This window comes from Clarias gariepinus, chromosome 8 (assembly GCF_024256425.1).
Source record: "Clarias gariepinus isolate MV-2021 ecotype Netherlands chromosome 8, CGAR_prim_01v2, whole genome shotgun sequence".
NCBI classification, from domain to species: Eukaryota; Metazoa; Chordata; class Actinopteri; order Siluriformes; family Clariidae; genus Clarias; species Clarias gariepinus.
In genome coordinates, this window is record NC_071107.1 from 31,502,157 (window position 1) to 31,518,307 (window position 16,151).

The 16,151-nt window shown below is 36.1% G+C and overlaps 2 protein-coding genes across 2 annotated transcripts; both read left to right on the plus strand.

The window, feature by feature from the left end:
• Positions 1-259: 259 nt before the first annotated feature.
• LOC128529152 (glycine N-acyltransferase-like protein 3) lies at positions 260-7,505 on the plus strand. The gene is given in 6 exon segments (XM_053502507.1): positions 260-334; positions 2,188-2,298; positions 2,377-2,485; positions 6,471-6,594; positions 6,921-7,249; positions 7,252-7,505. Coding segments are annotated over 6 exon segments (801 nt in total). The 3' UTR covers positions 7,305-7,505.
• Positions 7,506-9,840: 2,335 nt separating this feature from the next.
• On the plus strand, positions 9,841-15,471 carry LOC128529532 (glycine N-acyltransferase-like protein). Its single transcript, XM_053503083.1, has 4 exons — positions 9,841-10,177; positions 12,715-12,825; positions 12,917-13,025; positions 14,947-15,471. The coding sequence occupies exons 1-4, from the start codon at positions 10,103-10,105 to the stop codon at positions 15,057-15,059; spliced, it is 408 nt and encodes a 135-aa protein (XP_053359058.1). The 5' UTR covers positions 9,841-10,102; the 3' UTR covers positions 15,060-15,471.
• Positions 15,472-16,151: the final 680 nt, after the last annotated feature.

Genomic DNA, 16,151 nt, shown 5'->3' on the forward strand with positions numbered 1-16,151 from the left:
TCCCTAGATAAAAACAAATATGACAATCCCAGCATAATGCTAGTAAACTACAGTATCCGTGACATTGAAGGAAGTAAAATAAATCAATCTGGGCAGGACTTAAGGACTTAAAGGCTGCTCCAAAAGAACCCAGCCTTTTCCTATAAATAAGCTCCTCTGCAGGCTATAATAGCATTGTGCTACAGCCAAAGCTTACAATCATTGAGACAAAGTTCTTTTTTTAGTCTTTTTCGTTAATTTGCTCTTTTTTTATTTGGATATGAAGGTGCTGAGCAGAGAGGAGCTGAAGAGAGCTGAGGAAAAACTCCAACATTACTTCCCCCAGTCACAGCAGGTCTGTACACCACACCATTAACGTGCTGTAAATGTGTCTAGGAGATCGTTGTTAGTGGCTGGTGAAGATCCTTGTTTTGGGAGCTCAAAGGTTGTAGTTTTTTTTTTTTTTTAGAGAGAGATTTACCACCAGTCTTTCTGTCGTTCGTGTGTTCACCAGTCTCTCTCTCTCTCTCTCTCTCTCTTTTTCAGCAGTTTCACTCATCGTCTATATTGCTTTATACTGTATACAGGGAACACAAAATGTGAATGAATACAATGGTCACCATTGGCCTCCACGGTCCCTTGTTGGACTACAGACGTTCCTAAATGGATGGATGAATGATTTTCAGTATTGTACATTGAAAGAACACATATGGAATGTAAACAGAATAGTGTTTAACAAATCAGAAAATGTTATATTTTTAACTGCACGGGACACACATGGCATTCTCTATTCAGAGAATTTCTTGCCATCATATTCTTTAGGCCATCAGATGTTTTGTGCAGAGGAAGGGTGGGTACAGAGTCAGTAGCTATATTAGTCTTACGACTTGTTAACTGCTGTACAAATCCATATTATGGCAAAAGAAACAAAAGACAGTCCATCATTACTTACAGTAATAAATGTTAGTCAATCTATCCACATTTTTATTGTCTACTGCAGTGGAAAATCACATTTTATTTGTGTATTAATAGTGCCACGTAGACTGTAGATGCTTTAAAACTTGCCTTTTGAATTGTTGAAGGACAAGTCTGAGAATAAAGTAGAAACAAACTGATTGTAGTCACCACTGCTATGATAAGGTGAAGATATCTGTTCAGAGACAGATATGGAAATCAATGCCACAACTGTTTTCTGTGTGAGCCTAGTCCTTCTGCAGAAGTTTAAATAAACCTTGTGACTTTGCTCTTACCCAGTGTGAGAATTACTTGCGTGCTCATTGCTTAATTATGTACCCATCTTAAACGTCCACTTTTATCTTTAACGTCTATAACTATATTGAAAACAACTGATCTGTGAAGATTACATGGCAGAAATTATATGCAAAACTTAAAAGATTTAAGTCCATAAACAATTATAAACTTTTTGTTATGAAGTTTTGTTTTGTGATTTTTTACATGCTGAAATGTCTGTCTGTTTTGGCAGACAGAGAAGACACCACAGTATGAAGCTGTTCTTTTGCACTGTGTGTAAGCGAAACATGCTTTGTATATGAGTCCAGGGGTGTTCATCCTTTTCTGTTGTAGCACTGGAGACAGATGCCGCGGCTAATTTTATGTTTTTACACCACGACCGAAGCTAAGCCGCCAGTTTCTATGTGGTCACGTGACTACATGTGATTATCGTTGCTATGTCAGATTGGTGAAACACAGTCATGTGGTGGATCCACTGGCTGCATGTGTAGAATAAATGGTAAGAAAAGTAACGAGTGGAGTATAGCCGAATGTAGCGGAGTAAGAGTAGCGTTTCTTCTTTAAAAATCTACTTAAGTAAAAGTAAAAAGTATGGTGCAGTAAAACAACTTTTTTTCCCCAAAATGTTACTCAAGTAAATGTTATGGATTACTACCCACCTCTGGTGATGACTATAGCTAAACTAGATCAAGATTGTGAGTCTTTAACCCAGCTAACACTTACCTTTATGTTTTAAGTTTAGTAAAAAATGTTTAATTGATATTTAAATCAGAACATTACTAATAATAATTAATTATTTGTTTTGCTGTGGTCAAATGAGTTAGAATATAATGTATAAGTTCGAGTATAAAATATATTAAGTATTTCCACATACCAAGTATTAAATGCATAGTTTATATAAATCTTTAACTGATATTTTATAGTGAATGCATGATAGGAACATCTTGGCATTTCTAGGTATATGGATATGTCTTCATGATGAATCGAGTAGAAGTTTACCCCGTGGATGTGCTGGTGGACCACTGGCCAGATTTTAACGTACTACTCATCAGACCACAGCAGAAGGAGGTATTGCGTAAGGTGACTTAGGTGTACAGTATCAACAAAACATGTTCTTTTATATTGACTTGCTTCTCTCACCTATAGAACGCAGACCTTTTCAAAGACAACTACATTTTTACTAAGGATGAAGCATCTCTCAGGAACATGCTGATCAGGACGGACATTTTTGACTGGAAGCAGTATTTCTGCCTAAGTATTAAGTTAACTTCTTTATTTGTAAAGGTTATAAAGTTGTTAGCTATGCTAGTTTTGTATTTAACTGTGGGCTGCTGTGTGGGACCTGGGTACCACCCTGTGCTTGCATTTCACCCAGCAAAACTCACTGGACATTCAATGTTTTAGCAAATATCTGTGTAAAGTCAAGACACTTTTAAAATACTCAGAACAGCTCATCTGGCACCAAGAACCGCGATACACCACAAAAAGTGACTGAGCTCACGCTGATGTTTAATGTGAGCTTTAACTAAGACTCTTAACCTATAGCTGTTTAATTTTAGCATGAATAAACAGGTGTACCCTTGTCCCCAATAAAGAGGCCAGTAAGCCATGAAGGAGATTTAAAGAGCATTTCCTTATATGCATAATGATGCCTCGTAAAAAATTAATCTCCAAGAAGCATCCATATGACATCGTAATCATTTTTTTAATGACCAACACCAGCACATTCTACCTAGGGCTTCTTGAGTGGAATGCCATAAGAGAAAACCCAGAACCCATAACATAAAGAGGATTGCACCAACCACACCAGGCTATGAGTATAAACAGAGCTGGTCCATATTCTGGGCAAGATGGTACCTGGAGTGAGGATGCAGTCGAATGCTGTACAGTTTGATAGAACTGCTTACTTAAAACCATCAGGGCATCAGATTCAAACCCGAGCACCACACTTGGGCAACTGCTCAGATGTATGAGATAAAATGTACAGTAAGAAGCTCTGGATAAGGGGTCTGCCAAATGCCATAACATTTACAATGTAAATTTAAGTAGGTTGCTAATGGGTACCATACCATGTTAAACTGAATGATATTTGTGGTGAAAATTAAATTGACAACTCTGGAGACTTCAAATAGTATAAACAACAAAATTAGAGATTTAGAAACAGCGCTGGACATCTCTTTTACCCTTGTTAAAGGGTGGTATTGATCTTCCGCATTTTCTCTTCTCTATGTTTATTTTTCATTTCCATCCTCAACGTGCTTTAGCACGGTGTAGCCTTTACCTGTTAGTTGCTTGGCATCAGGATCTGCTTGCAATTTTGAGTGTGACACATTAACATGCACAGTAGTGTCTTTGGTTTTACGCAGGGCCCTGAGCTTTTAAAAACAGTTGTTTAAGAATGTCCTTAGGGCTATTTATGAGGTGCCGGTGGGGTCGGCACTGATCTAAGCTACCTGTACGGTGAGCTGTCGCCTTTCTTGATGATTATTGGTGCTCGGAGTGCGGGCACGCCCAATCTGCACTCGTCCCACCTCAAAACACTGTCAGGGACCACCTGTGGCTGTCTTTAACTATCAGTTGACTTTAAGCCTTGTTCTGGAACCCGTTTACACTGGCTTGCAAGGATCCATGTCGCTCGTTCTGCGACTTTAGCTGCTGTCTTTGTCGTGAGTAGAATCTGGAAGCGTCCCTGCCACCTCTTAGCTCGCCAGCTCTTTTACCTGAAGTACTTCACCAGGATCCAATCAGCAAGGCTTCAGGTTGCGAAGTCCCCAAAAGGGGTTGCCCTTCCTCATACTCTAGTCCACATGTACATGAGAACAACTGGGATGGCTTTTACCTATGAGAGTGCTGTCTCTGTGCAGCACTTTGCCAATTTGTTTGTCAGCATGCCATTTTCTCTCTTCTCTGCTCCGCCACTCGTCAATCAATCCAAGGGGAACAAAGTTGTTTAACACTGGGCAAAGTAGCAGTGGTGTTTCCTTTGCCTTCTGTAGAAAGAAGCATTACAGTGTTTAGAACTATACATCTTTTCACAGTGAAGTTTATAATTTAGCATTGTACTTTAAATACTGTGTTGCAGATAAATGTGACGCTTTTCTGTAACTTAAAAGCATTAAATTCTGTATATATCTTTATATACATAAAGACATATACATATACATATAACACCTGCCTTCTCTGTGGCTGGTACTGCACATAAACACTTACAGTAAGTGATCCTGCTGCTACATGATCTGATTTGACTAAGAAGTAAGCTACAGATCTAATTTTTATTTATTATTAATATTTTTATGCTCATATAGTAAAAATGAAATCATGCAACCATTTTTTGTCCTTCTCATCTACAGTTTTTTTTTAAAGGCCTTTTATGTTTTGCGAGGCCCAATACTGAACATGAGGGATGCATAGATCAGAATAACTTTTCTGCAGTAAACCACTTTTATAACAATGATGTCAAATTTTTTCTTCTCTTCTTTGTTTTAGAATTTGGAATATTTTGGATTACTACTTGAAACCAAAGTTTTATCTTGTGCTAAAACAATTTAAAGATTTGACTTGTGTTTGTATGAATTGTAGCTTTGATATGGCTTGCTTTATGACCTTGTTCCACTAGACAATAAGGAGATGCTGGTGTCTATTATGCCAACAGTTTTCAATAAAAAAATTAAACAGTGGAAATATTCCAGCTAAATAATAGCTTTAGCTTTTGGGCCCATAACATGTCAGGAAAATCAGCTGGTGGATCATCTGGAGCAACCTGTGCTAGATGAGCCCATGGTGGGCTCCCAGTCTCAACCTTTTGCTACTCAAAATAGCCAAGGACCAACGTCCTTCCACACAGAGTCATCCCACATGGCATGGTTACACATCACGCTTAACAAACAGATAGAATAATTATATAATCCTTAAATTACTTACCATGCGAGTAGAATCTCATGGAACCCAATCCAGCAAGGAACAAACTTGCAGGAGAACAGAACTCTTACACTATCTGGAAAACAATGTGCATTACAAAAAGGCTGAAATGTCTATACATCCGTCAGTCAAAAAAAAAAAACACACTACCATGAGCTGCAGCCTACCACAAGCAACCCACCCAGCTTCACTCCATATACCTGGATATTGCAGTGATGACACGAAGGCCAAAGGGCAGGACTTATGACACAAGGCTACCTTGCCACCATACAATGCTTATATCTTCCCAAAGCCCCATCATAGGACAACCAATAAATTAAGTAACAAATTAGATGTAAGTGGGTGGAGCCTCAACCTGCCACATGCAGCTGCTCCGTGGGTAGTGGTGATGCTGTCGGTGGTGGTAGTGGTGCCATCGGTGCAGGAGAAAGGTTCATCCATGTCAAGATCTAGAACAGGCGTAGGACACTGCAAACCAGCATTATGTGCAAATTTATGAAGATAAACATTTTTATACTTAGGTTGAGGGTGCTTCTCTACTGTATGTTTTATCATTTTCCGCATTTTGCAGCTTACATTTCAACAAATCTAGCTGTCTTGAACTAAAACTTACTTTCTCAGGGACGCCACACCGATCCACTTACATCACATACTGGCTTATAGATTCTAAACCATAGTTAGTTTGCATATAGGTCACATTTGGATTTAAAACCAATTCTATTAATTTTCTCAGCTCTTCACATCTTGTCTTGTTGTGTACAAATCCCAGGTATAAGAAATGTCTCACACTCGCACTTATAATCTACAGAAGCTGCACTTACTTTTTAATCGCTGTAAACCAGCGTTGAGCAGTGTGGAGTGAAGGCCTTGATCTATGTACGTTGATAGAGACTCGGCGCCAGCAGGGTCACTTGTCTGCTTTTCAACACCCAAGAAAACAGCTCCGTTGTTTTCTTAAACATTATGTGTTTTATGAGATGTCACCACGACCTGCTCTGTTAGAATATACAAGGCACTGTGAAATAAGGGCAGGTTACCTGTCTCTTGCAGACTCTTTGGCGGTGTATGTAACAGAGATGTGTGATACATTTTGAAGTCCCCAGAGTTGTTCATTTAATTTCCACCACGTATTAACCTGCATTATGAGCTTATATTTACATTTTTTATGAGCTTATATATTATTTTATGCTTACACCCATGCATGTTGCAGGTTACACTCCTTGTGCATGTTCTTTCCAAAAAACACTTGGTCTTGAGAACATATAATGTGCACCTTAATACTAATAACTCGGTCTAATCAACAATGTCACCAAAAATCCTAGGTGTTGACCTGCGCCATATGGAGATGGTAAAAAATGTGGGTTTGAACCAAGGAGTGACAAATATAAGAAACTATATGTTCCATCAGATGACACTGCGAGATCCATCTAAGCTTACAACGGAAAGGTAACAGATCCAATCATATGCTTCTCATTAAACCACAATTTTTAAAAACATTTTATTCTAGGTTCACAATTGAGTCATTACTTTTTTCAGTAAACTTTAATAATTGAATATTAATTGTTACTCATAGAATTATAGTAAGTATTATTATTTATGTATTAATAATAATATGATATTAGAAATATGATATTAATATAACCGCTGAAATAAAATTACTGTATACTAGTTATTAATAAACAAATGATTTCAAATACTTTAATATTAAAAGACACATGGTACTATTATTGCTCGCTATTGAATCTCAGTGAACACTCCTAATTTTCCTACAGGTTACCCTTACAAGTGTCCTCACTCAATGAGTCTCACGTTGATCTGGTCAATAGAACCTGGAAGTATGGCATGGGGGAATTTAGTGGACGCCTCATCAGGAACATGATTGTGAATTTTCCATCGTTTTGTGTGCTGGATGCAGAGGGTCGGCCGGTGTCATGGATTTTGACCTATGCTTCCGGTGGAATGGGAATGCTGTACACACTGCTGGAGCACAGACGGAAAGGTTACGCCAAAGCCCTGGTCACCATAATGGCAAAGAAACTGCATTCAGAAGGTTATCCAGTGTACTGCTTAATTGAGGAGGATAACGAAACATCCTACAGACTCTTTACCAGTTTAGGTTTTACTACAGATCCGTCTTACAGGGTTGCTTGGCTTGAATGTAATGATGGCAATAGTCCATAACGATTTTGATAGACAAGACATTCTTGTCAATAATGCAAGTGCTTATTAAAACACTTGCCAAACCTGCTGTGATTTTTCCTATAATATACAATGTAATGAATGGCACAAAAAGATGACATTTTGAGGGTGTTTTTTTTTTATTATTATTATTTCTGAGGCATTTCTGACATTTTGTCTTCTTCCAACCTTTCACTTTGGTTTGATCATTAAAAAACATTGCATCAAAAATACACTATTGACAAAAGTATTTGTCCAAACCTGTACTTTTTTTATTTAGGTTTCAGTCCGGCCCCTCATTCCAGTGAAGGGCAGTCTTAATGCTTCAGTATACCAAGACATATTGGACAATGCTATGCTTCCAAAGTGAGAGCTTTCATACCTGCAAAAGAGGGAACAAATCCTTATTGATTTGTATATGTATTTGGATACAGTGTCATTGCATGTTAGGCCAAACACCTTTGTCCATGTAGTGTAGTGTCCATTATGTTTTTTTTTTTTTCTGGTTCCTGGTGCTCCTGACCAGGAAAAAGCGATAATCAGTACTTTCATCATTGGTGTTTCTCTATTATCAAACTTCAAGCAACATACAATCTGAAAAAAGAATGCTTTTTGTAGATAAATAATTAGTATCAGTATCACCAAAAGCTTATTTTTTATTAGTCTAAACTAAACTAATAACATAAAATATGTAGACCAATATATCAAATCTTTATTAATTATAATGTTTGACTACAAAAGAACTAGCCGTGAGAATATCAATAAACCTGAATATCAATAAATTCCATAAGCTCTATGTACAGATTACTATTTAGCATATTGACTTTAGCTCATTAGTCTTTTTTTTAATGCACTGAAATTTAATTTGGACTTAAGTTTAAGTCATAATCTTGTATAAGTAAATAATATGTCACATGTATAATAAAATAAAATGATTGTACGAAATATATTTTATTTATTTCTATTATAATTTGTTAATTAATTAATAATTTTAAGCTCTCAGGCCATGTGAGTGCATGAAGGAATTCACATAATGTCATGAGTGCTCACAAATTAATTTATTACAAACCCACAGGATGCAAAAAAAGTTGTTTATTTCTAGCTAGAACACTGGTTAATTAATATATATCTTTTACAAACCTAATGTTACAACAGGTGAACCTGTTGCTGAACATTTTGTAATTTTGTGTGTGTGTTGAAAATAAGGCCTCATCAGTTTTGTCATCTATGTTAGATGATTTTACATGATTTATCTTTGTTAGATATCTTTGTGTCTTATTTATTATATATATATATATATATATATATATATATATATATATATATATATATATATCCTGTTGTAAATGTATTATGAATAATAATAAAAATAATAATTATAATAATTAAATAAATTATAAACCAAGAAAGTGTTCAATTAAATAACAAATTTTTAAGTGGCAGTAATTCTAATCAGTCCTTTGTGGAAAACAGTTCACACATCATTCACAGTCTTTTACTTTGTCGAAAGGCCATATAGCTTATTTCTTGCATCCTTGGTTTCCTCAAGAATTCTGATCTTCTTAAGTAGCTGATCTTCTGGTATCCTTCCAGATTTTGTCCCAATGTGAACGTGAAATAAACTGCACAATTATATACCGGGACGTGTTTCTCTGATCCAAACGCGAACCCAGTCTGTGCACAACATCCACAGAATGGTGAAGTTGGTCAGCGATATTTGAAGAAATCTCACTAAAGAGGCTCTGGTTCACCGCAGTAGAGTTAGTTTGATATTTGCACATAGGGACAAATGTCTGTACGAATTAAATGTGGTACTTGTTACTTATCTGGCTACGTACCCCATTTTATTTTTTTTTACAAATTAGTTCACGTGATACATAATTAATATGATCTATTAATTCAATTATTATGAATAAATTAATAAAAGCCTTATGCAATGACACATCTTATATGTATATTATTATGTTTTTCACTACGGCCCCACACATGCTATGACAACTATGTGTGCTAATGAAGGAGAGGAAGAACCAATGAGCACTACTATGGTCAGAATATTAAATCCAAATGAATTAGAAGCAGCTAAAAATACTGGGAAATGTATCTGGCCAAACGAGATCCTTTATACTTCTTGAGGAGTTAAGAGGAATGTGCTGAAGTTTACAAATTTACAGTCACATGTGTTTTGTGCTTACCAGATACTTTGCATTGTGCTTTAGATCGAAAAGTAAAGGCGAGAACTGTGAATAGATCAGAGAGAGAGGCATTACTTGGAGTAGTCTTAGGAATTATGTCAGTAAATTGGGATAGAATATAAGAGATGCAAATAAGAAACGTGGAACACCCAGCAGCGGTTTCTGAGTGATTGTTATGAACTTCTTAAACTGATTGTGTTCAACTCAAACAACATGCTTATAAGTAATGTCATGCTGGACCGCCTGACAGTGGAAAGTTCAGGAATAAAGAACTCCATTAATCCATGCAGGATACACGTGCAAAATACTTTATACACATTTTTGTAAAGCTGTCCCTGGATATGAAAAAGAAACAGCATAATGCTAGTAAGCTATCTGTGACAGGCAAGGAAGTGAAACATAACAATCTGGGCAGGACTTAAGAAATGCTGAATGAGCTCCAATAGGCTGTTCCAAAAGAACCCTATAAATAAGCTCTTCTGCAGGCTATAATAGCATTGTGCTACAGCCAAAGCTTACAATCATTGGGACAATCAAAGTTCTTTTTAAGTCTCTTTTGTTAGTTTGCTCTTTTTTATTTGGATATGAAGGTGCTGAGCAGAGAGGAGCTGAAGAGAGCTGAGGAAGAACTCCAACATTACTTCCCCCAGTCACAGCAGGTCTGTACACCACACCATAAACGTGCTGTAAATGTGACTAGGACATCGTTGTTAGTGGCTGGTGAAGATCCTTGTTTTGGGAGCTCATTAAGGAGCACAATAAATATCCTGGGTGCGATTCCAGCATAACGTCTGTATTAATTGGTTTTGGCATGTTCCCCCTATATTAGGCTTATTGGCATCCCAAATTGCCCATAGTGTGTGAATGTTGACCGGAGGTCCTACCACAGTCGTAGAAAATGGTAATAAATACAGTGGTCATCACTGGCCATTCACGGTCTTAAATGTCCTTGTTAGTTTTTATCAAATTTAGTTAACCTTAACATATTTTTGTTTAGACAAGTTTTAGTCAACTAAAAGTCAGAGGAGTTTTAGTCAGAGGAACGCATAGTATTTTAGTCTAGTTTTAGTTAAAGGAAGCCTATATTTTAGTCTAGTTTTAGTTCATATAAATGTAACATTTTAGCAATAAGGTTATTAGTAACTAACTCTACAGTCTATTTGGTATAGCCACAACCCATTTTTAAAAAAGTGTTTTTACAAAATAATAATAATAATAATTAATTTTAACATTTTAAAATGTATCTTTTCATCTAATGTTTTTAGCTAATTATATTTATTTTTAACATCACAACAACTGCTGCATGTCCATATCCTTTTAATTACAAAACAATAAAAGCGCATATAAATTTACACACTTGGAATGGCAACGGTTTAACATATTAAAAAAAGTAAATAATATAAAATACATCACAGCATAATCATGGTAGCATGTGTTAACATCATTAGTCATGAATTAAAATATTGGATTAAATGTATTGTTTTACTAATTTGGGTACCTAAGATATTTAAAGATAAGTAAATAAATACACGTTTCCTTTAAGTCTAAACAACTAAATTACAATGAGGTCGTTGTCTTGCACCGAGGTGGAGACAGTTCTTTTTGTAAGTGATAGTGCAAGAAAAATACTTATATACACCATGTGTGTGCTGTTTGCTTTTCTGCAGAAAAAGTTGTATAAAGTTAACCAACAGCAATGTGAAAAACTGGTGAGGAGCAGAGAAGCATGCCAAAACACATGAAAGATGTAATTGCAAATTAATTATTTAATTATTCCACCAAATACTGATTTCTTAATGTTATTTGGCATTAAGACAATTTGTTTACAAATTATTTGCATTTAGTTTTATTTGAGTTATTTAAGCTCATTTTGATGTGTTGTGATATCATTTCCTTTAAATATACACTCTAAATATCAATAGTTTAAATTAGTAGATATATTGTCAGTGGTTTAATGAAACAAAACTGTTCATCTCATCAATACATTCACTTGTTAAAAAAAAATATGAGAAACTGATTATTTTATTATAAAGGAGGTGGAGGTATGCTCTGGAAAGCAGAGGAATGAAGGTTAGCTGTAGCAAGACAGAATACATGTGTGTAAATGAGAGGAACTTAAGAGGAACAGTAAGGCTTCAGGGAGCAAAGGTCAAGAAGGTGCAGGACTTTAAGTACTTGGGGTCAACGGTCCAGAGCAATGAAGAGTGTGGAAAGGAGGTGAAGAGGCGGGTACAGGTGAAGAAAAGTGTCAGGTGTGTTGTGCAATAAATCAGACAGAGTAAAAGGAAAGGTGTATAAGACAGTGGTGAGACCAGCGATGCTCTACGGCTTAGAGACAGTGGCACTGAAAAAAAAGGAGGCAGAGTTGGAGGTAGCAGAGATAAAGATGTTAAGGGAGGTTCTCTTTGGAGGCAAATGATTCGCTGTGGCGACTCCTGAAAGGGAACAGCCGAAAGAGAAAGAAGAAGAATTTTTTAATATTATTGTTTTCCAGAGCTGAATAGAGGGAAAAATAAGAAGGTTAAACAAGGCTGTCTGTGGTTTCTAAATTTATTTGGATGCATAGGATGGCCTGGGTTGGTGTGGGATTTCCCGGGCTGTGGGTAGTCAGCACTGCTATGATAAGGTGAAGTTATCTGTTCTGAGACAGATATGGAAATCAATGCCACAACTGTTTTCTGTATAAGACTAGTCCTTCTGGAGAAATTTCAATAAACCTTGTGACTTTGCTCTTACCCATTGTAAGAATTATTTGTGTGTTCATTGCTTCAATATGTACCCATCTTAAACGTCCACTTTTATCTTTAACGTCCATAACTATATGGAAAACAACTGATCTGTGAAGATATATGGCAGGTGTTTCTGAAACTGGAAGCACAGGAATCATATGGAAATAACTATCACTGTGTGAACATTTAAGTCAAAGAAAAACGATGAACTTTTTGTTATGAAGTTTTGTTCTGACTATCAGGTTACTTCTTGAATGAATGCCATAACCAGTGATTACAATAGCGAAACTAGATCAAGATTGTGAGACATTTTAAATAGTTAAAGAAGAATGCAATGTATAATTTAAGTATAAAATATAAAAGAATCTTATACATATTAATATTAAATACATAATATTTATGAATCTTTCACCAATATTTTATAGTTAATGCATGGTAGGAACAATGGCTTATCTCTGCATTTCTAGGCATATGGATATGTCTTCTTGATGAATCGAGTAGAAGTTTACCCCATTGATGTGCTGGTGGACCAGTGGCCAGATTTTAACGTACTACTCATCAGTCCACAGCGGAAGGAGGTATTGTATAAGATGGCTTTGGTATGAAGATTAACAAAAATTAGCCACTGTTCATTTTTCTTTTATATTGACTTGCTTATCTCACCTACAGAAAGCAGACCTTTTCAAAGACAGCTGCCTATTTACTAAGGATCAAACTTCTCTCAGGAACATGCTGATCAGGACGGACATTTTTGACTGGAAGCAGGTTTTCTCCCTAGGTAATAAGCTAACTTCTTGATATTTATTTATAAAGGTTTCCTAGCACATTAGCTATCCAACATGCTAGTTTTTGAAAATTTGGAGAGGTGGAGGTACGCTCTGGAAAGCAGAGGAATGACCGTTAGCCGCAGTAAGACGGAATACATGTGTGTGAATGAGAGGAACCCAAGAGAAATGGTAAGGCTTCAGGGAGCAAAGGTAAAAAAGGTGCAGAAATTTAGGAACTTAGGGTCAACGGTCCAGAGCAACGGGGAGAGTGTGGAAAGAAGGCGAAGAGGCGGGTACAGGCAGGTTGGAATGGGTGGAGAAAAGTGTCAGGTGTGTTGTGCGATAAAAGAGTATCAGCGAGAATGAAAGGAAAGGTGTACAGGACAGTGGTGAGACCAGCGATGCTCTACGGCTTAGAGACAGTGGCACTGAAGAAAAGACAGGAGGCAGATGTTTTGGAGATAAAGTCAGAGAGGCCAGATTGAGGTGGTTTGGACATGTTCAGAGGAGAGATGGTGAATATATCGGTAGAAGGATGCTGAGGTTGGAACTGCCAGGCAGGAGGTCTAGAGAAAGATTGAAGAGATGATTTATGGATGCATGAGATTTATGAGATGGTCCATATCCTGGGCAAGATGGTACCATCAAAAAGATTTAGGATACAGTCAAATGCATTTGGTGGAAAGTTTCGTGGAGCTGCTTAATTAAAGCCGTCAGGGCATAATTATTGGCTTAACACAAGACACACAAATACTTATGAAGGCATATGTAAAAGTGACATAATTGGTATTAATCAAATTTTCATAAAGGCATCTAATAGTTAGAAAGAATTGTAGCAAAGCAGCAATTATAAGTCATCAGGGACAATTATCATTTTGATTTGTACATATTTAACTATACTTATTATACACTTTCCCTACTTTTTTTTTTAATTGTATAGTTACTTTGCGACGATGACCATTGTTAAAAGGGCAATATAAAACTGAATTGGATTTAATAAGTTACAGGGATCAGGGGTAGCTCAGTGGTTAAGGCATTGGACTACTGGTCGGAAGGTCCCAGGTTCAAACCTGAGCATCACTCTTGGGCAACGCCCTTAACCCTCAACTGCTCAGATGTATAATAGGATAAAATGTAAGAAGCTCTGGATAAGGGTTTCTGCCAAATGCTGTACCATTTACAATTTAAATGTAAGTTGCTAATAGATACCATACAGTGTTAAACTAAATAATTAATGCTGGTGATATTGACCTGAGCTGATATATAAATGGATTGCTTAGCATGCTTGCACCCATGCATGTTGCATACACCGCCCTTTCGTAATTGGAAGTGGCGAACTAGGACAAATGTCTTGTGCACATTCTTTCCAAAAAACACTATCTTGAGAACATATAATGTGCACCTCAATACTAATAACTCAGTCTAATCAACACTGTCCAAAAAAATCCTGTTTAGGTGTTGACCTGCGTCATATGGAGATGGTAAAAAATGTGGCTTCAAACAAAGGGGTGACAAATATAAGAAACTATATTTGTCATCAGATGACACTGCGAGATCCATCTAAGCTTACAACTGCCAGGTAACTGATCTACCCATATGCTTCTCGGATAGTTGTTTATTCTGAAAGCAGTCATTAAACCACATTTTTAAAAACATTTTATTCTAGGTTCATAGTTGATTCATTACTTTTTTCAGTTAACGTTAATAATTGAATATTAATTCTTACTCATAAAATATAATAATTCATATTATTTATATAATTCATATACATATTTCAATTGCTATTAATCTTTGAAATAATACAGCTGAAATAAAATTACTGTATACTAGCTATAAATAAACAAATGATTTCAAATTCTTTAATATTAAAAGATAAATGGTACTATCGTTTCTTGGTTTGAATCTTAGTGAACACTCCTAATTTTCCTACAGGTTACCCTTACAAGTGTCCTCACTCAATGAGTCTCACATTGATCTGGTCAATAGTAACTGGAAGTTTGGCATGGGGGAATTTAGCGAACGCTTCACCAGGGACATTATTGTGAATTTACCATCGTTTTGTGTGCTGGATGCAGAGGGTCGGCCGGTCTCATGGATATTAACCTATCCTTCCGGTGCAATGGGCATGCTGTAGACACGGCCGGGGCACAGACGGAAAGGTTACGCCAAAGCCCTGGTCACCATAATGGCAAAGAAACTGCATTTAGAAGGTTATCCAGTGTACTGCTTAATTGTGGAGGCTAACGAATCATCCTACAGACTCTTTACCAGTTTAGGTTTCACTACAGATCCGTCTTACAGGGTTGCTTGGCTTGAATGTGATGATGGCAATAGTCCATATCGATTTTAATACACAGGACTTTCTTGTCAATAGTGATTACAGAAATACTTGCCAAACAAGCTGTGATTTGTCCTATAATATAAAATATATAGAATGGCACAAAAAAAAAAAAAAAACTGAGGATGTTTTTGGAATTATTATTATTTCTGAGACATTTTTGACTTTTTTTCCTCCCTCCAACCTTTGGCTTTGGTTTGATCATTAAAAAACATTGCATTAAAAATATACTATGTGGACAAAAGTATTTGACCTTAGTTTGGATAATACAATAAAATAAAATAATTGTAAGAAATACATTGTATTTATTTTTATTATAATTAGTTCATTCATACATTTATTTTACATCATTTTATGTAAGTGGCATGTTGGAGTTCAAATAATGTCACGAGTGCTTACAAATTAATTTATTACAAACCCACAGGATGCAAAGAAATGTGTTTATTTCTAGCTAGGACACTGGTTAATTAATATATATCTTTTACAACCCTAATGTTACAACATGTGGACCTGTTGCTGAACATTTTGTAATTGCGTGAGTGTGTTGAATATAAATTATTATGCATGCATAGTTTTCAGTTTAACCCGAAATTTGTTAATGTACACAATGTTTTAAAAGAGTTAATAGAAAATGCAAGCTAAACAGTATAATATAAACCAACTGATATTTTACAAACTTAATAACTGCCATTGTGCTTCGGTTATGTGATTATTAATTAGGATTAATCAATTATTAAAATTAAATGTATAATGAAATATTTATCCTCCTTCTTGTAATCTAAAAACATAACGCCTTTAA

Coding starts and splice junctions, on each gene's coding strand:
- LOC128529532 (XM_053503083.1), top strand. CDS start 10,103: ATGAAGGTGCTGAGCAGAGAGGAGCTGAAGAGAGCTGAGGAAGAACTC. Junction 10,178..12,714: donor ACTTCCCCCAGTCACAGCAG/GTCTGTACACCA, acceptor CTGCATTTCTAG/GCATATGGATATGTCTTCTT. Junction 12,826..12,916: donor TCAGTCCACAGCGGAAGGAG/GTATTGTATAAG, acceptor TCTCACCTACAG/AAAGCAGACCTTTTCAAAGA.